Source organism: Rhinolophus ferrumequinum, chromosome 15 (assembly GCF_004115265.2).
Source record: "Rhinolophus ferrumequinum isolate MPI-CBG mRhiFer1 chromosome 15, mRhiFer1_v1.p, whole genome shotgun sequence".
Taxonomy (NCBI): Eukaryota; Metazoa; Chordata; class Mammalia; order Chiroptera; family Rhinolophidae; genus Rhinolophus; species Rhinolophus ferrumequinum.
In genome coordinates, this window is record NC_046298.1 from 33,171,734 (window position 1) to 33,197,940 (window position 26,207).

A 26,207-nucleotide genomic window follows, 5' to 3' on the forward strand; every position below is an offset into this window, starting at 1 on the left:
TACCCTCTCTGAGCCTCAGTCTCCTGCTCTGTACACTAGAGAATATGTTCAGTGTGGCTAGGAAGAATCCCTGTGGATTGTGCCAGGTGCTGGGCTAAGGCCAGAAATCATGTGAGCATTGTGACTTCTCAGAGCAAATGGCATCACCCCGACTCTCCAGCTGACGGGACAGGGACCAGGATAAATAGAGCGGGGGAGAGTTGGCCAGGACCTGGCTGGAGCTGGTGTCTCTCTCTGCCTTGTTCACCCCAGCTGCTCTGGAGCTGGGGAGGAGGAAACAGAGATACAGTTCACCAGAGATGACCAGGGAGGAGGACACTTCACCTGGAAGCCTACCGTCACTGTCCCACCATGGGAAATGCCACCACAGAGCCCTGTGCCTCCCTTGTCCCTGCCCAGCTGCCCATACGGGGTTTTGTGACTGAGTGAGCCCTAAGCCATCAGTCCAGAAACCTGGGTTTCAGGCTCACCTCCAGCCTGAGTTCAGGATATGGCTTGGGTGCTCCTGGGCCTTCCTGGGTCCTGGATTTCCTCTCAGTGTGGTTGGGAGCTGACCATCTTCATAGCCACCCCTGTCTGGGTCCTCCAGCTGTTACAGAGACTGTTTAAAAAGAACTATATCTTCCTGCCTGTCACTCTCCTTGCCAGTTGTCACCCCTGGCTCAGCATCTCCTACCCCTTAGCCCCTCTCCCTCACTCATTTCTGCTTTCATTCATGCCTGGCCTTGAACTGATACCCAGTCTGTCAGGAGTAGGTGGTCCTACCCACCCCCACTTTTCTGATGCAATTTTTCTTCTGGTCATGAGAGTCTCTGCTAGGTGCTAACTGGGCTTTAACCATGCTTGACCCAACTTCGGCCATGCAAGGGATTGAGCAGGAACTGGGAGCTGGAAATAGGTTATCTGAGCAGATGGGTGTTGAACATCACTAGGGCCACCGTGGACAGTTGCACAGGTTGTGCACTGCACAAGGGCGGTGGGTGAGCTGGGGCTGAAATCCAGCCGTGTTCCGCTCATCAAGCTAGGCACCTGCCATGGCCTTATAGCCACCCACAGGGGGCACCAGAAATGGTCTCCCTAGGATCAGGGAGATGGGTTGTCATGGTGACCATTGCCAATCCCCAGCCCAGGTCTCAGTTCCTTGGCCTCCCACCTTTCCCAGGCTTTGACCAGCCTCCATCAAGCTCTGAATGGTGGGTTCTGCTCCTGGGTGCAGAATGGCCGCCTTTATCAGGAGCCAGCTTTCTCTGGCCGTGCGTGATACCCAGAAATGGAGCAGCTGCCATGGGGAACACCAATCATGCTGTTATCTAGAGGCCTGGCCCACCAGCCGTGGGGCTCTGATTAGGGAGCACGGCCGTTTGCCTGTGGGCTCACGCGTGGGCAGGTGAGGGGCCCACTGGCTCTGTGCCTTCCTCTACTCACACAAGGGCAGGGGACAAGCCAGAGCGAGGGCTCCAGGAGAGGGACGACAGGCCCCCCACAGGTGTGACAAGCTGGGGCAGACCCAGGGCGGCCCCACTCTTCTTGTTGTTCAAGAGGTGACCTGAGTCAGCCACCTCCCTCCCCCTCCATGTCCCTGAGTCTGGGTGGGGCTTGGCCCACACATGGGAAGACGTGAGCTGAATTCCGAGTTCCTTTTCCCTCAGGAAGGTGGGTGCCAGCCTCAGAGGAAAGACGTCGTCTCCTCGTGGGGACTCCATGACCAACAAGGCCAAGAACAGCTTCTTCATGAACATTCTGTACATGGAAAGGAAAATATGTGAGAACAGAGGGAGCGGTGCCCACTATCCCTGTCCTGTCTATGGCACCAGCAGGGGAAATAGTGCCCAGAGAGACCCATGGGCACCACTGTCCAGAGGCCCAAGTGCGGGCCAACTCCTGTGTGGCTTAGTGTGTGTCTGGTTGTCAGGGTGGGGACAGGCCATTGCTTTAGGATTCTGGATGCTTCCCTCTTGACCCCAGTGCCCTGAGTGGGTAGCGCACAGGTTCAGTCCCTGGTGGGCTCTCCACCAGACTCAGAAGCAGCACTCGGACCCATCAGATGGCTGGACAGACAGAGGCACGGATGGACAAATGAGTGCCCAGCAAGCTCGTGTCTACACAGCCTCTTCCATCTCTCCCTCACACACACCCACCCCTGAAGGCCAGCCACGTGGACAGTCCGAGACCCAGATATACCCAGGACACAAGGGTCCAGGACCCCAGGTCAGCACGTGGAGCCGGGTGGCCTGGGTTCAGATCCTGGCATCCTGCTGCCAGGTGCATGGCCTTGGTTTCCTCATCTGTCCAGGGGACACAAGGAGAGGGCCAGCTTCATAGGGCGACTTGGGCAGGATCTGGTGACTGCATGCAGCTGGGCTACACTTTCATCCCTGATGACCAGCTGGCTCTCACTCAGCCCCTCAGTGCCAGTCCCTGCAAGGGCCAGGGGATGGGCCCATGGGCTGGGACCCATGCATCCTGGGTGGGCTGGTAGGGAATGAGGCCGCTCGTGGGCAGGCCACGAAGTGACAGAGCCGGCCTCTGCCCCCCTCTCTGCAGGTTTGATAAAGGGGCGCCGGCCTCCTCGGCCTCGCCCTGGTCCCCTGCCATCTTATCTGCCCCAGGGAAGACAAGGACCCAGTTAGAACGTTTTAGTCAGGCCTCCTGGCATATTTACACATTATCTCTGCCATTAGGCCGGCAGTTATCTGATAATCGGGCCCATTAAGGCCACAGCCGGCCCAATCGGGGCTCCAGGAAGTGGGGCCGCCACAGCAGCACTCGCTCAGGGACCAGGCCAGGCCACGTGAGGCCTCCATGGGCCCAGGCAGCCTGGTGGCACCTGAGGCATAAGGTTGCCTGGCCTTCCTGGGCAGAGTGTGTGCAGCCTTAGGAGAGGCTGCCCTCGGAGGCCGTAGCCACCACCATCCCCTTGTCCAATGAGGACCCTGAGGCTCGGGGGGGTACAGGTAACATGCAGGTGTGAGTCTCCCAGGGCAGCCCTGGCACATTTGCACAACTTTGGTGCCGTAACACATCAGAAATCTATTCTCTCACAGTTCTGGAGCCAGACGTCCCACGTCCAGGTGTCAGCATGGCCGTGCTCCCTCTAGAGGCTCCCCCAGGGGAGGGTCCTTCCTGCCACCTCCAGCTCCGGGGACCTCAGGCACAGCTTCCTCCCGGCTGCAGCACTCCATCTCTGCCCTGGTCTTCACGTGGCCAAGATTCTTCCTCTCATTTCTTCTGTGTGCCTCTTCTTGTAAGGACATTTGTCATTGGATTTCGGGCCCCCTGGATGATAAAGGATGGTCTCCTCTTGAGATCCTAACTTGATTACATCTACAAAGACCCTTTTTCCAAATGAGGGCACAGTCACAGGTTCTGAGTGGACATATTCTTGGGGACCACAATTCAGCGCACTCTACAAAGTCATAAGGAGTATGCATGAGGCTGGGCTGAACCCCGAAGCCTGACTGCAGACCCTGTTTGACCCCAAGGTCCTGCCCCATGACAATGACCGCAGCAGGGGCTCACAGTTCAGGCCTGTCTGTGTGTAGAAACAACAGAATCCTGCAGGTGGCCCTGCAGCGGATGCCACTCTAGCCATGCCATGAGAGTCATAGCCAAGGCCACGCGAGCTGGCATAGCCCGGAGAACATGGCCCCTGCCCATGGCACAGGAAGCCACAGCCCCCTGGGTGTCTTCCACCCTCAGCTAGGTGACAGACTGTGAGAGAGGCCGCGGCTAGCCAAAGGCCTCAGCAAGAGTCCAGGCACAGACCTTGAGGAGAGCGAGCAGAGGTTCTGAGAGGGATATGGGAGCAGCAGTGTTCAGGTGTCCCTGCCGATCTGCATGCAGGCAGTAAACGGTGCTGACCTCAGCATCACCTAGGTTAGATTCTGGCTTTGCTGAGGGACTTGGAGAGAGTGCTTGGCTCTGTGCCTCGGTTCCTCCACCAGGCCCTGGTGCTAAGCATGCTAGGTGGATTAACTCCTTCCATCCTCTACCACCCTGAGGAGGTCGGAAGTATTGGGGATCCCATCTGATAGATGCGGAAAGCAAGGCCCAGCATTTCCACAGCTGCCCTCACTGGCCTGCTGTGCAGATTCGGGGACTTGGCCGACATGGAGGGGACTGGGTGGGTCTCGTCAGCATCATTGTCCTCTGCTCTGGGCCCACCCAACACAGGCAGCAGGGGTGACCTGGCTTCATGCTTGCATCTTAGGCACAGGCAACCTTGCCAGTGCCACCCTTGACTGCATGAGGGTCATAGGTGTCCCTGATACGGCAGCTGTGGTCTCAGGGCCAGGTATGTTCCTGACACAGCAGCCATGGTTCCTGAGCTGTGCACCTGCCTCCTCAAATCCAGCTGCAGGCACCCTTCATTGTCCTATCTCTGCAGCCCATTGTCTCTAGAAACAGTCTTGGCACAGGGGCTGCCCTAACCCCCAAAGCCAGGCACCAGCCACCATCCCTGTAACTCAGGCCCAAGCCCACAGGGCGGCCCTCCCTTCTCTGCCTTGCAGCCTCCCAACGGCTCCTGGAGGACTGGGGCTGCAGAAGTGAGCTGGACCTGGGCAGGCAGCAGGGCTCAGCAGTCACCACAGCACGTACACCTCTCACCTCTGATGTTTCTCCGCACAGACGAGCTGGAGCAGGTCCTGCAGGACGGGCAGAAGTGCGTGCGAGCTCGACACAGCCTCACTGAGGGCCTTTCCTGGGGCCCATTCCGAGGGAGCATCCAGAGCAGAGCTTCATCCCCCAGGCAGGCCGAACTGGTAAGAAGCCCCAACCATGGCTAGCCCACCCACCAGCCACAGGGGAGTGGCCAGGGCAGCATCCTGTCCAGGGCACAGGTCCCTTTGACCCCCCCTGAGCCAGGCCCGGGTTAGACTCCAGCCCAGGAGCTCCCACTACTCCATGGGAGATGTGGGTGTTGGGACCAGGATGGCAGGGAGGGATTAACTGCCTGGGAGCACAAGGAGGGCTTCCTCGAAGAGGTGATGTGGGGCCTTTGGGACCTTGGTGTGACACAAGAAAGGCTTCCTGAAGGAGGGGTTTTGTTTTGTTTTGGTTTTTTCCCCTTCTTCCACCTCCCCACCTCACTCCGGTTCAAGCCGTTGTTTCTCAGTCTAGCTGTGTAGGACGCAGCTCCCTGGCCCAGGCTGGTATTATGGGCCTTGCCCTCCCCCCTCCTGGCTGAGGCGGTCGGTCGCCGGTTGTCAGTCAGCCACTCAGAGCGGCTCACGGCTAGAAGGGGTTTTTTAAAGTGGGCCCTTAATGGATGAGTAGAAGTTGGTAAGGCAGAGGAGAAAGGCTTTCAAGGAGAGGAAGCAACAAGGAGCCAAGTCGTCGGGCTGGACCTGGCATGTGGCTAGCTCATCAGTTATGAGAAATGAGTAAGCATGGGGCAGCAGAAGGGGCAGCCTATGGTATGGGAACCTGGAGGGGTCTGTGTATGATGAATGTTCAGGAAACACTTCCTGGTCCTGACGGCCCTTGCCTCGGAGGCCAGGCAGCACCTGGCTGAGAGGTTGGTCCACTCAGGCCCAGGCTCAGGTGTTCCCAGTGTGCAGGCACATCCATGGCCTGGGCCCTTTTTGATTCCTGATGTGGCATTCAGGTGTGGCTTGATTCGGGGTATATACTAGCTAGTGAGTGCCCCCAGTGCTGGGTCTCCTGGTCCCAAGGCCCCAGGTATGGTCCTCCAATCAGCCTCCGTATAGTTAGCAGGCAATGGTGGGGTTGTGTGGGTGGGTCTCTCCCCCAACACCTGCACCTGGAGGCCAGATGTTGCCCTGACAATTCTAACTAGCTCCAACCTGGCAGTTAGAGCCTCTGTTTCTCAGTTGCAGAAACCAGGGCCCCAGGAACTCTGCCTAGAGTAGTGTCCAAGGGCTGATGGGTATCATAGGCAGAATCCCCAGCTGCAGACCCTTGGACCAGTGCTCATAGCCCCCTCCCACTCCCATGGGCAATAAAACCTGGGCTCTGGGTCACCTTGCGTCAGAAACTCTGGGCTTGGACCTAGGCCTCAGGAGATTAGAGAAATCTCCCAGGGTCCAAATGTGCAAACCAGCTGAGGCCCCCTGGGCCACCCACACTGCCTGTCATGGCGGAGCAGCCAGGATCAGAAAATTAGGCGCTTGCCCAGACTGCTCAGCAAGTCCGTGGGAGGCTGGTCCAGGACAAAGGGTGCCCACCTTCATGGCTAGGCTGCCCCCATGGCACAGGATCTGGATCCTGGGGTCTTCTACCTTGTGGCTATTTTGCTGTGTGTCCCCAGGCAGGCCCCTAACCTCTCTGAGCTTCTGTTTCCTCAGTCTTTGGGACATTGGGGTGAAACAGGGAAGCCCTGAAGGATCTTTGAGACTTCAGCCTGCAAACCCTCCAGCCTCCCCATAGCAGAGGAGCTGCAACTTATCTGTGGGGAAGCTGGCGGCATACCTGTTTCCCAGGACAGCCGGGCAGGTTAGAGGAGAGATGATCCACATGTAGTGCCTACCACAGGGCAGAGCTCGGCAGGCATTAGAGCCAGCAGCCTTGCAGCAGGGATGACCGTCTTGTCCTGTGGCCCAAGCAGGGAGGAAACAGTGGAAGCTCCAGGGTGGATTTTGGCTCCGTGAAAGGAGCCTGATTTTGGCTCCCCTATGGGACGGAGGCTCTGGTGTTTAGAACAATCTCTGGAGGCAGTGAGCTTCTTGTCACTGGAGGCATTCAAGCAGCAATTGACTCTTCAGAGGGTAGGCTGTTGGGGGGCACTTAATAGTTGGAAGGAGGAGTGGGAGAGCTGCGAGCTCTTTGGCTCTCATCTCTAAACTCAAAGTGTCAAGAAAACCCATGAGCAGGGATGGGACAAAGTCAGGGTAGCTAAGGACTGCGTGTCTCGGCAAGTCCTGAGTGGGGCCTACACCTCTCTCATCTGTTCCCTCCTGGAGATAATCAGCCCCTTCCAAGATGGACAGGTGTGTGTTCCAGACTCTCTCCCCACACTGTGCTGTGCTGTGCGCGCATCCTTCCAGCACCTCGTTTCCTCCTCCCTTCCACCCTGTTTGGTGGAGACCTCTGTCCCTAGTCTACAGATGAAGTAACTGAGGCTGCAAGAGGTTAAGTGACTTTCCAAAGTCATCCGATCAAATAGCAGAGGGAGAATTGGAACCCATTTCAGCCCAACCCCAGAGAGCCCTGCAGGCTCTGTGAGGACAGCCTAGGGGTCGGAGACGGCCCAGCCAGCCCCACGCACACCCGGTCCTCCCGCCTGCAGCCTCCTCTCTGGGAGTTTTGTCCTCCTTGGGCCTGGGGCACAGGTCACCCTGGGGAGACTTGGCACGAGGCTGGAAACCCTCTCCAAGCGGAGAGATAATGTCCAAGGGGAGCGAGGGAGCCAGCGCCAGAGAAGCCAGTGGCCTTTGAGGTTCTAGTGGAGGAGCCCAGAGAGGAAGGAGCCTCACTCTTCCCCGCAGCTTTATCTCCTGCAGAATTAAATCCTTGATTAACCCTTATCTCCCCAGCAGGCGCTATCTGTGCCTTGGCGCCGAGTGTCCAGACGCACCATACAAGATGATTGATTTCTTAAAGATATGCGTGCCTTTCTGATACTTCATTTATTGTCTAAATATTTTTACTAACATTTCAGCGGGCCCTTTATCAAGCTCAGCTGATGGGTCCCAGTTCTCTCCCCCCACACACCTCCTGCCCCATATCGTCCCATTCGCTGCCAGGAGGTTTGTCTTCTCCCTTTGGAGAGGCAGGAGGGGGAGGGGCGCTGATGCGTAATGGCCGCCCTTTCCTGCTGGTCTCCTAGTTGTGGGGACACGTGCAGGTTGGAGCGGGAGGCGGGGGGCATGGTAGCTGGACGTTTCGGGTGAGAGCCCCAGGAAGGACACAGGGGGGCACAGAGCCTGGCGGGGGGGTTGAGAGCTGGTCCTGGCACCAGCCTGCTGTGTGACCTCTGGGAGATCCCTGCCTGATCCACTAGCGGCTTCCACTGTTGGAAATCAGGGCTTGAAGACCCAGCCGGTTCTAAAATTTGCAGTCAGATACAAAAGGAATGTTCAGGATGAATGGAAGGATGGATGAGGGGATGGTGGCTAGGTGAATAAATGGATGGTGGGTGGATGAATGAATGAATGGACAAATGAATGAATCAATGAATGAATGAACCAACTCTCACCCCTAGCTTGGCCCATCTGTCTGCCCGTTTGTCCCCCCAGGGCTCACCCACTTTAGCCATAAGACATCAGTGAGACCTAGGAGGGGCCCCATGGCTACCATGCAGGGCGGCAGGTTCAGTGGGAAAGACCCTGCCTGAAAGGTGAAAAGGGGACCCCCTGGGCCCTGACGTGCGGAGTGGCGCTAGGTGAGGTTTTGCCCAAGTTGAGGTGTAGAGGTAGGCTTCCTTGGTCCTTCACCTGGAGAGGGAGCTAGAGCTGGGGCTGGGGCCCTTGGAGGCACCCCAGGCTCTGAGTGGCCCTCCATGCTGGGAGCCCCGAAGGCTGGTGTCAGCTGTCACTGTCATGGCAGCGCCAAACCTCACAGCAGGGACTGGTATGGGCTGAGGCAGGATGCCCAAATGTACTCCTAGTACTGTGTCTTTCTCTCTCTTTTTCTCTCTCTGATTCTCACTTACATCTGTTTGTAATAGGTTATAAATTCACAAGGGACATGGGAATACACAGGGAAGACCCCGCACACACACCCATCACTACACTGCTTTCCCCGGGATTTTGGGACATCCAGCCCAGGTGTGGGGTGCTGCAAGCCCTTTCTTTACCCAGGTAGGGATCCACTGCAAGCTGCCCTGGGTCCTGCTCTGCTCACCTGCTGAAATGTTTCCAAGCATTCTACATCAGGGCAGCCTCTTCTCACTGTGCCAGGTGCAAGGGGGCGTCCCACTGCTGGCTGCAGCTGTCCAGCCTCAATGCTCCTACCTGCAAAGAGGGAGTCAGTGACACATGACATGTTGTGGACACACCCTGACAGCAGGCAGTTGCTACCCACGAAGGTCTGGGCACAACAACTGGAGCTGGCCTGCCAGCCATTCCTGCCCGTGCCCGTCCCAGCACTGCCTCCTTACTTACCAGCCCGTGAGCCTCTCCGTGCTCCGTGCTCCCAGGAGCGTCTTCCCAACACCCCAGCCCATCGTCCTCTGTCCTATGAACCTTGCAGCCCCATAGAACCCCACGGGAATGCCTTGAGGCTGTGCTCCCCTCCCACATTACTGGGGTGTAGCCTGGTTCAGAGATGGGGTGCTAACAGATGACTAGGACCGCAGCGGTTCTTCCCCAACAGGCCCTGAGCTCGAGGTTTACACTGACACTGCTGACCTACCTCGGCCATGAGGCAGCAGTTCCAACTACTCTATTGTACAGATGGGGAAACTGAGGCTCAGAGAGGGCCCCAGCCTGTAAGAGTGTCCTGTGGCTGCTGTCACAAAGTACCACAATACGGGTATCTTAAGCAGAATTGTATTTTCTCCCAGTTCTCAGGCCAAGTGCCATTAGGGCTGGTTCCTTCTGGGGTCTCTGAGGGAGAATTCATTCTAGGCCTCTCTCCAGCTTCTGGTGACTGCTGGTGATCCTTGGGGTTCCTTGGCTTGGAGATGTATCCGTCCTACCTCTGCCTCCTCTTCTCCCTGTCTCTTCTCTCCTTCTCAAGGACACTTGTCATTGACTTTAGGACCCACCTGGATAATCATTCATCTGGATTATCCTTAATTTAATCATAGCTGCAAAGACCGTTTTTCCAAACGATCACATCAGGCTGCGGGGTGGACGTATCTTTGAGGGCCTCATGCATCCCACTGCACAGAGCTGGCAAGCAGCAGAGCGAGGGTGTGGCCAGGTTGGCCCCTGGCCCTTCGTGGGTGGCCCCTGAGGGGATGGTCAGGTCTGGGCTCTGCTGGAGCACCAGGGGAGGCAAGAGGGCGGCATGGGGTGGGTGCCCTCCCGGGGACAAGCCCCAGACAGGAGACCTGCTGCTGGCCTTTCTGGGCCCCTGGCACACTTCCTCTCCACACCTACCTGCTATTGTGGGAGCTGGGAAAGTGCCAGGGGGTGTGGAAGGCGCCGTGGCGTGAAGGGTCTCTGGCTACGGTCAACCTCGGCTGGGTTCCTGGGGTCTCAGGAGAAGGACTCAGCTGGTCTAAGGGACTTAGTACCCCTCCCCACACACTGGAAAGACCCATCTGAGGGCTGGGAAAGGCCTCTCCTCCTCAGCCCTGGCCAGCCCTCCCTTGGAGTCAGGGCACCTACTGGCTGGCTCCCTCCCTAAGGCTAGGGCCACCCTGAGGAAAACAGCTAGGGGCCACATGGCCCTCCCCAATGCCATGCCCTCCCCCCTTCTGTTCCTTACCCTATTGTCCCCTCCTCTGCTCTCCCTCCCTTTTGATGTCCCCTCCCCTCTGATGTCTCATAGCTTCCCTCCTCACCTCTCCAGGCCCCACCCCACGGCCCTGTCTACAGCAGTCCACATCCTGCCCCCACCTCGGCCAGGCCGCAGCCCTTCTCAGCCTGTCCCTGTTTCTCTAGCACTTTCCCCTCCAGCCTCAATGGCTTGTTTCTTGCTGGCCTCTCCATTCCAGCCTCCACACCGAGACATCAGGGACTGTGTGTTCTGTTGACAGTGTCCCCACATCTGGCACAAAGCAGGCCCTCAGGGACTATTTGCTGGCTGAATGAATGAATGAATGAATGAAAAGGCTGCAGTGATGCAGTAGAGCTCATGCAGACTTGGATTCTAGTCCTGTGTACACACAGCCACATCCCATGGCTTTGAGCGCCATTCACCTCTGTAGGCCTCAGTCTCCTCACCTGTGAAATGGGTTCTTCACAAGAGGGGCTCAAAAACTGAAAGGCTGTTGTTTTTGTCAAGGTGAGTGGGGACGTGGATGAGGCTTCTCAGGTGGGGGGGGCCAGTCAGAGCCCACCCTGGCCTGCCCTAGCCCTGCCCTCCCACGAACCTGCCCATGGTGTCACAAGGGAGGCCCAGTACCCCACTGACCTTCTGCAGGGCTGTCTGCTCCCTACGCTGGACCCCTCCTACCCCACAACAGGGCCCCCACCTCCCCTTGACTCTGCTTCATGAGAAGCACCGCGAGGTTTGGGAACAGCCTCAGATAAAGTTGTCACAGCGGATGCGGCAGAGATAGGGTTTCTGATGGTTATCGGTGGGCACAGAATCCAGACACTGACCTCTTTGTTGGGGAAACAAGGAGGGTTCTCAGATGCACCCAGAGAATTTAAAGTGGCCGCCCGTTATCCCGGGGCTGGGTGGGGCCGGCCTGGAGCCAGGAGAGAGGGACAGGGCAACCCCCAAGGGGCTGCAGGCAGGGCCCGTGGGGCTTCTCACTGACTGTGGACACGGCCTGCCCAGGGCAAACTGAACCCAGACTGGACACTGAGCCTGGGGCCACTCGTAGAGGGTAGGCGCTGGCGGCACACACGACTCTGTTAGTTTTGGCAGAAGGGCAGGGGTGGAGTTATGAATAGCCCCCCCACCAGGTATGTACCCCGCTGCCCACAGGCAGGGCAAGCCAGGAAGGGGTCTGCCTTGGCTGGTGCCTTCACCACCAGAGAAAAGAGCTTCTGTTCCCGTGCTGCTCAGAATTGGGAAGAAAATAGTAAGGAAAAAAGAAAACAAATAATGGGGCAGCCCCATGTTTTGTCACTCCCTCCAAAGGAGAAGCAGAGACAAATCTGCCCCTCACCCAATGTCCTCGGTCCCCAGGGCTGGGCGTGCTCCTGGGGGCAGGGAGGTGGCCTTCGGGCTGCAGCCCAGCAGCCATTGGAGGTCCAGCTGCCTGGTACAGGATGAGGGGCTTCCTCAGGGGGGCGGGGCAGGCTGGGTGGAGCTATGCTCTGCTCCCCATCAGCCGCAGGCTGGTGGCCCTTGCACACCTACGGGCCCAGGGCAGGCATGCTGCATTTAGATGATTGCATTCCGGCCTTCCCGGCTTTAGAGATTGCATCTCTAGCCTTCCCCACTTGAGTGGGGGGCCAGCTCCCCAAGAGTTAAGGGCTGAGGGAATGTGAGGGTGAAGGTCAGTCATGAAGACCTGGATTTTCTGGCCCGTTTCCTCCTGAGAGTCAGGTACGGAGTGCAGGATGGAAGCCCCTTCCAGACCCCTGCATTCCTTCCTTCCTCACCTGCCCTCACAGATGGGGGTTGTCACCCAGCCTGGCCAGCACAGCCACCAGGCTTGGGTGCTCAGTACCCGTTGGGACACAGAGATGGACTGCTCCGGGCAGAAGGCACAGAGCTGGCCAGAGACATGGCACTACTGCCTTCCTTCTGCTTAGAACACACATGGAAAATTAGGGGTTCTGCAGCGTCAGCAAAGCTGGGCGCAGGGGTTTTTATCATGCTGCGAACACGCGCTCCTGAGAGTGATAAGCATTAAACCGACCGGGAGGCTGTCAGTCTCAGTTTGAGGGTTTAGAAATATTGGGACGAATAATTAGATTTCATATCGTTACTGCAGCACCCATCGGAGGATCAGGCAGATTAATTTTTTTCACCCTCCTCCACTCATTAATATTCATTAGAGACTCGGGGAGGCCCCGGCCGGCCTCTGCCTTGCTGCTAGCTGCTGGCCCTACTCGTTCACCCACCACTGTGCCAGCCCTGCCCGGTCTACTTTTTCCCAGGCTTGTCCCTGTATGTGGCCTCCACAGACCTCCCAGCTGGCGGAGACCCCCAGCTGGCACCCAGCTCCCATGCCCTGTTCTGCAATGTCAGAAGAACCAATGTCTATTAAAAGCTGGGCAATGCCTGCCACCAGCCTGCCCCGAAGCAGGATCCTTGGTGGAGACCCCACCCCAGGTTGACATTTGGTGACTGCTGGCCTAGCATCCCAGTGGATGCCAGCCTCCTGAGCCCAAAGGCACAGCCCCTGCCTGGTGTGTCCTACTAGCCAAAGAGATTGTGAAAGTACGGGTGGTGGGGGCTCATTTGTCATGTGCTGGTCACACATCAGGTGGGTGCTGTTCCAAAGGAGGGCTTCACACAGATTGCTTCTTCTCAATGCCCTGAGGGAAACTGAGTCCCAGAGCCATGGATGTGGCAGGTTGCAGGACCAGGATGGTTCCCAGAGTAAGCATGCAGGCTTGGGCCAAAGCTCCGAATAGCTGGGGCTTTACGCATATCCAGAAAGATGCCAAGGCCCAAGGAGGGCTTTGTGGGGTAGCACGGCGGGGCTCTCCCTGACCCACGGGACAGCTGTTCCACGCCTGAGTCAGGGTGCCCTGGCCTGGCTAGGAGTCATTCCTGGGAGGGTCCAGCACACTGGTCTGATCTTGCTGGGCCCCCGAGTCTACCACGGGATGGGGACAAGATGCAGAGGTGGTCAGAGGGGCCGTCAAGAGGTGATAGCTTGCTCAAGGGCACAGTGGGGCAAGTCAGGCCTGGACTGGACCTGATGCTCAGCTCTGGAGCTCCTGTGGTCCCCACAGGCAAAGCCCAAGAAAGTGCTGTAGACTCTGACCTGGCAGGGTGGTGCCCAGAACCCATCAGAGCATGTCCCACATGCCATCGCCTACCCTGGCCACCCTACCATGGCAGCATCTCCGTCAACTGCCACATGCACCCCTAAGATGCACAAAACCACCCATCTAGGAGGTAGCATTTTCAAGTGACAGCAAGTGACACTGCTGTCTGGATGTACACAGTTTCTAAGTAAAAGTCATTTATTTGCATAAAACAAAAATACTCAAATGTTGACATACGACATACCTTTCCATACGGGACTCAGTGGCTGAGCTTGGGGACTTCCGGGCAGAGGAGCCCAGAACCAGGGTCCAGTGGTGGGGCTGATGCCCGAGGGGTGGCAGCAGTCACCCCAATCGCCTCAGGCGAAGAGGGCCAGGGTTCTGCCCTGCCCATCAGCCTGCCATGGATCTGCACCATGTCCTGCAGATGTCTAACCAGGGCCAGGCCACAGAGTGGGGCTGCAGGTGCCCCTCCCCTCATCTCCTGGCATCAGGCTGAGTTGGGACAGGGGACGTGTGTTTCCTGTGCTCTGCAGGGCACCGGAAATCAGGCCACCCCCCTCCAAGGCCCAGCAGGCAGCAGCCCTGAGGGCCTAACCCAAAGCGCTCTTGCTCTTTCCTTCCGGGCGCGCTGCAAAGGCCAGCTGGCAGACCCAGCTGGGGAGAGAGAGCATGGCTGGGCCAGGTGCTGGCTCAAGCTGTCCCTCCCCTCCCCTCCACATGCCTCAGTTTCCTCACTTATGAGATAGGAAAAGGACACTGCCTGCTATTCAGGCTGGCAGCAAGGCCGGTGTGTCACAGGCTGGTCTCTGGGAGCCACAGAGATGGGGCCTAGTGTGGAGCCAGCCTCAGCATAGAAACATGCTGAGATGCTGGGCCCAGGCAGGTGTTTTTTGAGTGTCTGCCATGTCCTGGCCCTGGGGATGGTTGGAACAAAGGTGGGCCTGCTGCATGCCCTGCATGCAGCAAGAAGGGTGCCCCTTTCGGAGAGGACATGAAAGCCCCTCTCTGGGGAGATGCTGTCTACATGGGGCCAATCTTTGCCTCGGCCCACAGGACTCATTTTAATGAGGCCGCTGGGGGCCCATGTGGGAGGAGCCTATGCCTGGTACAGCTCCATGCACCCCGTGTATATGCCATAGCACCCAGCGGCCTGCCAGGATGGGAAAAGTAGTAAGGAGAGAATATAGGTCTGGGTGTGAATACCCTCTGCCACTGACTGGCTATGTGACCTTGGATAAGTTGCTTGACCTCTCTGAGCAATTGGTTTCCAAGAGAACCCAGCGCCTGACCCCTGAAAGGTATCGCCAGCACAGCACTTGATGAGTAGCAGGCCCCAACCTGGCCCAGCCCTCAGGCAGTCTCTTGGACTTACCCCCACATTCCCCATTGGGAACCCCTGGCTGAGCTCTTCCCATTCCATGCCCTTGCTAATCCCCCTTTTTGTCCCCCAGAGCCCAGCCCTGACCCTGCTGCTGGAGGATGAAGCCTGCTGGCTGAGGACGCTGCCCAGGGCCCTGACAGAGGCCGAGGCCAATGCGGAGATCCACAGGAAGGGTTGGTATCTGGCGCTTCCCTCTCGGCCTTCCGGAAGGTGGAGGTCCTTTGGCTCTTCCCGCGCCGGCCTTAAAGGGAAACTAGCCTGCTCTGAGCCAGGCTGAGGGGGGGCTGGCCACCACACCCCCAGCACCCCGATTAATCTGGGGCCAGAGAGATACCTGCCCTGGGGATGGGGGAGTCGGGTCTCAAGAAGCCAGCAGCACTCTCAGGGCCTCTGGGAGACCACCACGGCAGTGAAGGAACCCAAGCCAGAAAGGCCAGCAGGCCGAGCCGCGGTGCCGACTGGACCAGGGCCTGTGCAGTCAGGCCGCTCCAGGAACGTTCAGGAAGGCCATGTCCACACCTAGCTGTGGGGCCTAAGTCCCCTCCCCTTCTGGGGTCTCCATTTCTTTGTGACGTTGAAGAAAGAGCTTGGTCAAACAGTTCATGGCCCAGCTTCTGCCCTGGCCTCCTTCCTGTGTCCCCCCTGCCCCCCTGTACCTTCCGGAAGGAGGGACCCAGGAGGGAGGGCCTGGGCAAGAGGAGGGAGAGCAGGATATGGGTCCTTGCCCCCCTCACTTTCTCAATTCAGAGTTCAGGCCACACAGACGCAGGGGCTTCCTTCTCCATCACTACAGTCCTCCTGTCCTGGGTGGTCTTGTTCCTGAGGAAAGTGTGGCACAGCCTTCCCAGGGTGAAAGTGAGGGTGTCAGGGCAATGGGGAGCCCCATTACAGTCGAGAAGGCTTGGGTCCTAGAGAACGATGTGGGGCCAGACGCATGACAACTTCTAAGCAAGGGCCGTTCGCCACATGTTCATCCACTGACCACAGGAAACTCATCTCATTCCCCTGTGGAGGGGGAGGCTCCACTTTGCTAGAATGTTCTGGGATGTCACCCTGACCACTGCCTCCTGAGCATGTAGCACATTCAGAATGCCCCAGTAAAGGCAAAGCTCCATCCTGAGAGTGGCTGTCATTTCCCGACAGAGCCAAAGGCCACTGAGGGCAGGCGGTGGCCCTGGGACCCAGCTCCTCAGGACAGCCCCTACCTGCCTGAGGGCTGCCAGGCCATAGCAAGGGTGCAGAATGGGTGCTGGGCTTAGCATCTGGGGACCTATGCTTTCCATTCTACACTGCCATCGACCTGTACACATGGGCTACCACTTCACCCGATATACCTGTTTTCCCCTTCTCAGCGGGGAGAGGACCCTGGCCCCTCCTACCCACCAAGGGGCACTCTAGGGACCCAGAGAGCAGCTGGAAGGCACTAGAGGGTCTGGTGTTGGCAGCGAGTGGTCGGTCAGCCATGGGTTTGTACACCCAGCCAGGACATAGACCATTTGGCACTGCCTGGACCTCCCCTCCTGCTAGCCTGGTCAGCAGGGCTCTGGCCACTTGTGTCTGCCTAGGCAGGACAAGGGTCCTGGTGGCAAACAAGGTGGCCGGCCTGGTGCTGGACGCTGGAGGTGGATGGTTGGGCACTTCACCGGGTCCTGTTGGCAAAGGCTGCCCCCTGCAGGCCGCCTTGGGAACAGTGCACCAGCAGAGTTGAGTGGAGCTGAGAGGCCCATCCAGGGCCTGGCCCAACAGCTACTATGAGTAGATCCTCCCAGGTGCTCTGCCACCTGTCCCACATGCCACCCCCTCCTGGAAAATGGGACTGCTGTGCTGGCCACCCCCGGAGCCCTCCCACTTCATGGGCTCAGGGCAGAGGCCCAAGCCACCGGCAGGCCTGGGGGACCAGCCAGTTGCCCCACAGAGGAAGGACGGCTTGTTGTGGAAACCAGCCAGCCACAGCTGGGACCCGGGCATGGCCACTCCCTGACCATGGCCGTGGCTCCATCCCCCACCCTGGGGCTTCAAAACCCTGGTCTCTAAGATGAGGGATTCAGGAGGACACAATGGGGGAGTCTTTGCAGGGTAGGGTGGTAGGCCCAGAGCTGCTGGCTCTCCCATCACAGGCGCCCTTACCCCCACAGACGAAGCCCTCTGGTGCAGGCTCACCAAGCCAGTGCCAGCGGGTGGACTGTTGAGCGTGCTCCTCGTGGCCGAGCCTCACAGTACCGCCAGCCATCCTGTGAAGAAGGAGCCCGCAGAGCCTGAGAGCCTGGCCCCCTCCCACACCGACATCCAGCTCCTGCCCCAGCAGGCCGGCATGGCATCCATCCTGGCCACAGCTGTCATCAACAGTAAGTACACTCTTATGCCACCCAGCTATGTGGCAGAGACAGCACTGTCCCTGGGCACAGAGCTACAGGTAGTGCCCAGGAGCTCAAGATCTGCAAAGATCTATGACCCGTGGGATCTGAGCAGAGGAGGAAGTGTGCTGCAGTGGACGTGCGTGAGGCCATTGAAAGGGGTCCCTGGAGCAGGGCCGGGGCAGGGGTGGCTCCAGGCTGCAGCCAGTGCATGAGAAACGGTTGGCTTATGGGTAGTAATGGGGCAGCCGCCAGCAGGCTGCAGGAAAGCAGGACAGCAGCGTGAGCCTAGACGAGCGCAGAGGCAGCAGGCTCCCCGGGCCCAGGTCTCACACTGGGAAAGGCCCAGCAAGCAAGCACACACCTGAGCCCATGCCTCCCACTTTGGAGCAGAGCTAGGTTTCTGTTTCTCAGCTTCTCGGCCTCTGCTGACAAGCGCATCCAGGGATGTGGAGGGCCTCCGGCCCTGCCCACTAGATGCTGGTACCACCCCCACCTCAGGTGTGACTGCCCAGGTACTCCCTGGGGACAAAGGCACATGCTGAGAACCCCTGAACTGGGAAGCTGTCTGTCCCTCACTTCTCCCAATACACACTAAGCCTCAGTGAGTCATTGTGAGAATTAAAGAGAATTCACACATTCCATAAATGCTTATTTAACATTTAACATCCACGATGAACCAAGCGGTGCAAGCACCAGGGTCTCAGAGGTGCGACGCTGGCCTGTCCTGAGGGTGCTACCGCTCTAGAGAAGTGGCCTTACTTGGAGGCAGCAGCAGCAGCTGCAGGCAAGAGTACACCCCATGAAGGAAGGAAAGCAGTGATGTGATGAGTCAGTGGTAGGGCCACTTTAATCGGGGTGCTTGGGGAAAGCCGCTCAGGTGAGACAAGTCAGCCAGAGACCTGCACACCAGGAAAGAGCAGTTGCGTGGTGGCCCACCAGGTGCAGGCCCAGAAGTTGCTCGCTGGGGTTGGAGCCTGGCAGTGCAGCAAGCACAAAGGGGGCAAATCTCTGAGGGTCGTTCCACACAAGGACAGGACTTCTTCTCAGAGCCACGAGGCGGCTTTAAGCAGAAAAGGGCAGGATCCAATTTGGTTGTAAAATCACTCTGGCTGCTTGGTGGCAACTGTGCGGTCGCAAAATTGGGAGAAAAGTGACCTTTTTGAGTAAATCAAAGGTGATGACAGCTTGAAGCAGGTGGAGGCAGCTGTGGCAGAGCCAGATGGGACCTGCCAGCTACAGTGGGGCCTGGTAAGGGGCTTTGGCGTGGCTGCCTGCGTGGATGTCGCTCAGCAGTCATTGGCAGGGAAGTTGGAACGCCCCTCTGAACATCCTGACCCCCAGACCGCTGGGGGAATGCGTGCTGTGGCTCAGGGCTCCAGCACAGCCCCACAGCCCCCTGGGGAGCTCTGGGGCAGGATGCAAGCCCCAGGGAGAGCAGGCCCTGTGGACACTAGAGTTGGGGAGTGTCTGCTAAGGGCAGTGGTGTCCGATGTGTCCTGGGTGTGGTGAGACCAAGGCTGAGAAGTGACTGCTGGTCTAGCAAGCCTGGAGGTCCCTGTGGCCCCAATTTAAACCACCGGAGCAGAGTGAGCAGGGAATGAGGAAGCATTCGCAGGGGACAGAGGAAGAACCTGTCAGAGGGCACACAGCCTGCGTTGCTGGAACTCAGGCCATCCTCGTGTTTGTATGCTGGTGGACATGACATTGGGATAGAGAAACTGTTGACACCAGTGTGGAAAAGGGACAGGCTACAGGTGTGGGCTGCCCCCAAAGCCCACGTAGAGGGGCTAGGCCAGAATAGGGCAAGGCCACTGTTCCAGAAGAATGTGGGTCCTGCAGGTGGACTGAGAGGGTGGCACTGAGCAAAAGGATGCTGTTTGGATGTCAGGGTTTCAGGGGAGAAGGGAGGGTGGAAGGGTATCTCAGAGGCTAGGACGGCCACCTCACCAGGGCAGAGAAGTACAGCCACAGGGTGCCCGGAGAACCTGACTCACGAAATGGCCTCTAGTGCCCAAGGAGGCACGAGAGGCGTCAGTTGAGTCCTTGGCACGGAGGCTGCCTTCCCAGCTCTTCCACGTGGGCTGCTCCAATGGGGGATTGCAGGGACCTTCAGGTGCTAGGAGGGCTTGCAATCTCAAGCTAGCCCAGGCTCAGCCCCTCTGGGCCCCCAGCTTTGGTGTCAGTGCCTAAACCCCAAGCAGCAGTGTCTCAGGAGCATTTGATTTGAGAAGCCATCTCGTTTAAACCTCCAAACCCCAGCCCAGCCCTTTGCACGGACCTCTCCCACTGGTGGTCCAGAAGGACCTTAAGAACTCGAGTACCAATGTCTATTAGACCTGGCCAGTTTAATTCTTGCGACTCCAGCACTCTGGACCTGTTTTCTCACCTGTGAAATGGGGGTAATGGTAATACCACCTCAAGGTGTTTGTGCAGGTTACCTGGGCTTTACCCATCCAGGACTTGCCCCGTGATGAGCTCTGGGTTGCTGTCCAGGGCTTGAATGGGCTTCCGACGCTCTGGTCCCTGTCTTGACACTGCAGCCAGCAGCAGTCCCCAGCACTGACCTTGCAGATATAAAAACAAACCCACCGGGGGCCTCCCCATCCCAGCTCAAGGCCTCAGCTGATAGAGAACAGAGCTGCCCTGAGGCCCCCAAATGAAAGGCAACTTGAAAAGCAGAGAAAAACGATACAATGGGAAGGAAACAGAGCCAGAAAAGTCACCAGAAAAACTGCAAGTATAGGGAGTATGAGGGGTGGCCTCCTCACCCAGACAGATAGGTACTTAAATTCCTTAAAAGTAGGAAAAGTGGAACCCTGGCAGCCTCCGGAATGGAGGAGCACTTCTGCAGTAACTGTGAAGCCAGGACAAACATTGGAGAAGATGGGCTGAGAAACACATCCTAACTGCAGGAGTAGAAACCAAGATCGGACATTGGTCTGTAAATTCCACAGCCAGATAAGGAACCCCAGGGCCCCTCGTTCCACCTCAAGGTCAAGGTGCAGAACAAGCCCTCCCCAGGCAGTCTTCAGCCAAGAGGCAGCTAGCCACGGAGCAGGGGCAGAGACTAACAGAACATTCCTTTAAATTCTGCTATAAAGATACACTGAGGACCAGAGAACTAGTGAAGCACCCATCAGAGAAATCCTCACCTGCTGGCAAAATCACCCCTGCGATCCAAACTCCTATAAACTGGAAAATGAGAGGCAGCCCATTTTGAGTAAATTTGGTGGATTCAGCAACGTGACCATTTAGCCAGTAACTGATGTGGAACCATCCAGGTGTAAGGGGGGTGAAGGGGAGACAGCAAGGGCTCTTCCCCGCAGCTCCTGGCCTCAGCCCCTGCCTGCCCCCACCCCAGAAGCCACCCAGAGCCATGCTCAACTCTCGTCCTCAGGCTCAAGTGCTTGGGGATTCATGCATATGGTTCCTGTGCACCTGGCCACTCACACCTATTCCAGTGCACGGGCCTAACCCTGTTCCGTCCTCCACAAGCACGCGGGTCCACAGCAGCCCTCGTGACCCCCTCGCCGTACACACGCACCTGCACATGCTCACCCACCTTCTTCACCTGTACGTGGTCACCCTGCCAAGTCACTGACACAACCACCTCCCGGACCCGTCTCACTCACTGCGTGTCCACTAGCATGTCCACGCTTCTCCTGTGAGCACCCTCTGAGACCCCAGCATCTCCTTATGGGGCTGTGTTGGGAGGCAGCATAGAGGCCACCCTGGGGAACACTAAGAGACCCCATCCACGTAGTCCCACAGCATCCTGGAGATCTGTAGAGAGGGCACCCCAAGTTGTAAATGGAAATGAGAAGGGGCAGCAGTGATGGAGGGGGTATAGCAGGTGACAAACCTCACTGCTCACAGCGGGAGGACGCTGGGGGCAGCCAGGGCAGAGCCCCCACCTTGCAGAGTCCCCTGCCTTGTCCCGGGTTGCAGGCGGATCCCCTCTGCTGCCAGGATGTCCCCTCAGGCTTCACCCACCTCTCACCCCCACAGAAGATGTTTTCCCCTGTAAGGACTGCGGAATTTGGTACCGCAGCGAGCGGAACCTGCAAGCCCACCTCCTGTACTACTGCGCCAGCCGCCAGAGCGCCAGCTCCCCCACCACAGCCGCCATCGATGAGAAGCCCAAGGAGCCGTACCCCAACGAGCGCATCTGTCCCTTCCCCCAGTGCCGCAAAAGCTGTCCCAGCGCCAGCTCCCTGGAGATCCACATGCGTAGCCACAGCGGTGAGGCCCCAAGCCCCTCAGGCCCCCCACCTGCTCAATGATATCATGTGTGTGCCCAAGCCACAGCTGTACCTGTGTGGTAGTCCCACCCCACCACGCAGCCTCCCACAGCTCCCAGGGCATGAAGCCCACCTGTGGCTGTCGGGATAGTCAGCTCAGGGCTGGGCCCGGGCCAAGGTCCTGGGAGGCTTGAAGAGCCCTCCACACATGGCCCTTGTCACGGCCCCTCACTGGGCCCTGTGTTCCAGGCGAGCGCCCCTTCGTGTGTCTCATCTGCCTGTCAGCCTTCACCACCAAGGCCAACTGCGAGCGGCACCTCAAGGTGCACACAGACACGCTGAGCGGTAGGCCTGCTGGGAAGGGGACAGCGGGTGGGTGTGGGGGAGTATGTGGAGCCTACCCATCCCAGGGCCCTGACCCTACAGCCCGTCTGCAGGTGTCTGCCACAGTTGTGGCTTCATCTCCACCACAAGGGACATCCTCTACAGCCACCTAGTGACCAACCATATGGTTTGCCAGCCGGGCTCCAAGGCTGAGATCTACTCGCCAGGGCCTGGGCACCCCGTGGCCAAGCACCCCCCAGGTGAGCCCCCCCACCCCCGTCCCCCCAGGAGTTGGGAGGGGAATGATTCATGAGATAGCTGGGGAGTCAATTCGGCCTTGGCCCTCCATTTCTGCCCAGCCCAGCTCTCCCTTCCTGCCCTGCCCCCTCCTCAGGTCTGGCCCAGGTAGGTCCTGCTCCAGTCCTGAAGTGTGGCCCCTGGGGTCTCCCTGCAGAGAGTCTGGCCGGCTTCCAGCAGCACACAGCCCTACACGGCCCCCTGGCCTCCGCCGACCTGGGGCTGGCACCCACTTCATCTCCAGGACTGGACAGGAAAGCCCTGGCTGAGGCCACCAACGGAGAAACCAGAGCGGCCCCACAGAACGGGGGCAGCGGAGAGCCCCCGGCTGCGCCCAGAAGCATCAAGGTGGAGGCGGCCGAGGAACCCGAGGTGGAGTCAGGGCCCCCACCAACCCCTTCTTCACGGACGCCCTCACCTCCCAGCCCCGCACCCGCGCGTATCAAGGCCGAGCTGCCCAGCCCAACGCCGGGCTCGAGCCCGGGACCCGGCGCGCTCTTCCTGCCACAGTTCCCCGCAGCGCCCCCGGCCTCGGAGATCCTGGCCAAGATGTCCGAGCTGGTACACAGCCGGCTGCAGGCAGGGGTGGGAGCGGGCGCAGGGGCGTCGGCCGGCCTACTCGCGGGGGCCCCCAAGGGCGCCACGTGCTTCGAGTGCGACATCACCTTCAACAACGTCAGCAACTTCTATGTGCACAAGCGCCTCTACTGCTCAGGCCGCCGAGCGCCCGACGACGCGCCCCCCGCCCGCAGGCCCAAGGCGCCACCCGCCCCGGCGCGCGCGCCCCCTGCCCCGCCGCCAGCCGAGCCCGACGCGCCAAGCTCGTCACCGGGCCCCGGGGCGCGTGAGGACCAGGCGGGGGACGCGGCCACGTCCGAGGCCGAGGCGGGCAGTCGAGGCAGTGAGGGCAGCCCGAGCCCCGGCAGCGGTGCGGATGAAGATGACGACCCCCGCCGGACGCTGTGCGAAGCCTGCAACATCCGCTTCAGCCGCCACGAGACCTACATGGTGCACAAGCGCTACTACTGCGCCTCCCGCCACGACCCGCCGCCACGCCGGCCGGCGCCCGCTGCGCCTCCAGGGACCCCTGGGACCCCAGCGCCCTCCGCACCGCCCGTGCGCACGCGCAGGCGCCGCAAGCTCTACGAGCTGCAGGCGGCCAGCCCTGCCCCCGCGGCGCCAGGCTCCGCCTTGCCGGCGCCGGGCCACGCCCCCGAGCCGCCTGGTCTTGCCCCGCCTGCGCCAGGCCACGCCCCCGAGCCGCCTGCGTCGCCGTCGCCGCGGCCCGGAAGCGGAAGCGAGCCGGACCCCTCTGATGGTCCTATTGACCTGAGCAAGAAGCCACGACGCCAGGCTCCCGCCACTCCCTTGAACAGCCCCACGCCCGCTCTGCCGTCCCTGGCGGACTACCACGAATGCACGGCCTGCCGCGTGAGCTTCCACAGCCTCGAGGCCTACCTGGCACACAAGAAGTTCTCGTGCCCCGCCGCACCACGCCGCCCGTGCGCCCCCGAGGACCCCGCCGTCGTGTGCCCCTACTGCCCCCTGAACGGCCTGGTTCGCGGAGACCTCGTCGAGCACTTGCGCCTGGCTCACGGCCTGCTGCTGGGCAAGCCCCTGGCTGGCCCCGGCCCCGGCTCGGAGGCCCGGACTCCCTCTCCTTCTGCCCCCCGGGAGGGCCTAAATGGCCAGGAGCCGCCCGCGGGCCCTCCTGACAGCAGCCCCCGGCCGGGCCCGCCCGCGGCCCCGCCAACACCCCCTTCCCACTCGGACAAGGGCGTCCAGACCCCCAGCAAAGGGACGCCGGCCCCCTTGCCCAACGGCAACCACAGGTACTGCCGCCTGTGCAACATCAAGTTCAGCAGCCTGTCCACCTTCATCGCCCACAAGAAGTATTACTGTTCCTCGCACGCTGCCGAACACGTGAAGTGACCAGCAGCCACACTGCAGAAGGGAGACCGCTTCACACGCCCTGCTGCTCCCCTGGATCCAGGGCCCACAGGCCTGCTACTAGCAAAGACAGGATCACCTTCCAGGCCCCTGGCTCTTGGGGACTCTGGCTCCTGAAAAACGTACCAAGCACAGGCCTCAGCAGAGGGGGCTGCAGGGGGCAGCGCCCACGTGGACCCTTGGCACTTAATAAAGAAGTTCAGTTTGATGAGCAGAGTGGTGGAACAGCCTAGTTCTCTGAGCCCTGCGGGGTGGGGGTGCACAGGGCCAGCATCTTGGGTGATCTGTGTACCCAGCACTTAGAGGTCTACCACCACCACCTCCACCATACACACAGGCCACTGCAGTCTGAAGTGACCGGATCCCCTGCCAGAGCCGTGCAGTTAGTGGTGCTAAGAGCTGGATGGAGCCCCAGGTCAGTCTGACACTACCACTCACACCGGGAACGGCTGTACCCATTGGGGCACAGGGGAATCAGGCACTGCCCTTCTAGGCCCACTGCTGCCTCCTCCAGGATCCGACCAGGAGCGCTGGTTTGGCAAATACCAAAGAGAAGGGCGTCATCCTACCCAACCGACAGTCTTTTCACCTCCCTCTGTCGGGCCTGGGGTCTGGATGTCACCCATCCAGTCCCCAGCCCCCAAAGTTCCAGGAATGGGAGTGTCTTGGGGAGGATGACGCTCTGGGTGCCAAGGCTGGGAGTGGAGAAGGGAGCAGTCGGCAAGCACCGAGGACGCAGGGGGACACGGGGACAGCCCACAGTGGCTCCTGGGGTGGTGGGGGTGGGGAGGTCCTGACCTGGGGGCACCATGGAACCTGTGGTGGCTGCAGTGGGCATGAGGGACAGGGGCACCCCACGCCCAGTATGCTCTACTGGCGCTGTGGGGCTCTACGTGCCACGGCTGGACTGCACAATGCTGGGCCAATCCCAAGCAAGCGGAGTCCAGCCATGGTCCTGCCACTTCGCAGCTGGGCGTCCACGGGCACTCTCCAGCATGGTGTCCTTGCTAGAAAATGCACCATTTGTTCTTTTCCAACTTTGCTTGAAGTAGCAAACACGCAGCCGACTACAGTGGATACAGGTGAACTCTGACCTTTGACCTTCCTCTAAAGGAGGAGAGTTCAAGGCTCTCAGAGCCCCTCCACCCTTCCCTCAAAGCTCTCACTGCACACACTCTGGGTGGGCACACGGAATTCCGTGCCCCTAAATCTCCCTCTAGCCCAGCCATGGCTCTTCGGAGACCCAGACCTATCTGCCCACTGCCCTGATATCGCCCCGATGTCCTCACGGGCCCTGCATGTCCAGGACTGCGTACCCCCCCATCCTTGTGTCTTCTTCCCACCCCTGCTCAGACGTCACCATCCACCCTGATAGAACACCACCCTCCCTACTCATAGCTCGCTGTCAAAGCAACTCCTGATGTCGCCCAACCCGCCTCTCCCGCCCACCATCCGGCCGCTAGGTCTGTGACTTCACCTGGGTTCTCTTTCAATTCCCACTTCCAAACTTACCAGTGAGTCTGCTTGGCCCTACGTGTCAGGGTGGCTGCCGCTCCCAGATCAGGGGGTGCTTGGGAGATCAGGTGGCATCACGCTCTGCCCTGGCCTTCAGGGCCTCCCTCCGCACAGAAGTGGCCTCCAGGCCCTGGTCACCCAGCACACTCTGGTCCTATTCACGCTGCTCAGGTCACTACCTCATCATGGTCTGCTTCTCCGGAAGGGCTGCCCTTCTTGTCACACAGCTTAGGGACCATCCCTGATCCTCCATACTCTCACCCTATTTATTTTCCCCGTAACAGTGGCCACTCTCTGCATCTCCTGGTTTTGTTCCCCTCCCTTGCCTCTCCCCAGGGGCCTGGCCCACCTTGACCACTCTCTTAGGCACCTGGCCTGACACTGGGGAGGGGCACATGGTCATTAAAGCCACCGAGGGAGTGAAAGGGCCAGTAGACAAATAAGCACGTCCTCCTCTCCAACGTCCTGATGGTCTACAGCCCTGCCTGTCCGCTCCTGGGCTTCTTCCTCCACCCCCTCATCCTTCCACTGTGCCAATTGCACCTCCCCGGAGCCGGCTCTGACCAGGGATGCAGTGTCACAGTTCCTCGCACACAAGGTCCACGTTCAAGGCCACCATTTGGCCCCATCTCCTCCTAACCGGGCCATCCCCCCAGAGTTCTGTGAG

At 59.4% G+C, this 26,207-nt stretch overlaps 1 protein-coding gene across 1 annotated transcript in view; it reads left to right on the plus strand.

Moving 5' to 3' along the window:
• The window catches only part of ZFPM1 (zinc finger protein, FOG family member 1), a 74,694-nt gene extending 50,457 nt beyond the window's left edge, over positions 1-24,237 (plus strand). The window contains exons 4-10 of the mRNA XM_033128101.1: positions 4,630-4,763; positions 14,927-15,029; positions 16,992-17,201; positions 21,222-21,455; positions 21,704-21,799; positions 21,892-22,038; positions 22,233-24,237. Of these exons, the coding sequence (XP_032983992.1) occupies positions 4,630-4,763; positions 14,927-15,029; positions 16,992-17,201; positions 21,222-21,455; positions 21,704-21,799; positions 21,892-22,038; positions 22,233-24,007 (2,699 nt within the window). The 3' untranslated portion in view covers positions 24,008-24,237. The remainder of the gene's footprint in view (positions 1-4,629; positions 4,764-14,926; positions 15,030-16,991; positions 17,202-21,221; positions 21,456-21,703; positions 21,800-21,891; positions 22,039-22,232) is intronic.
• The last annotated feature ends 1,970 nt before the right edge of the window (positions 24,238-26,207 follow it).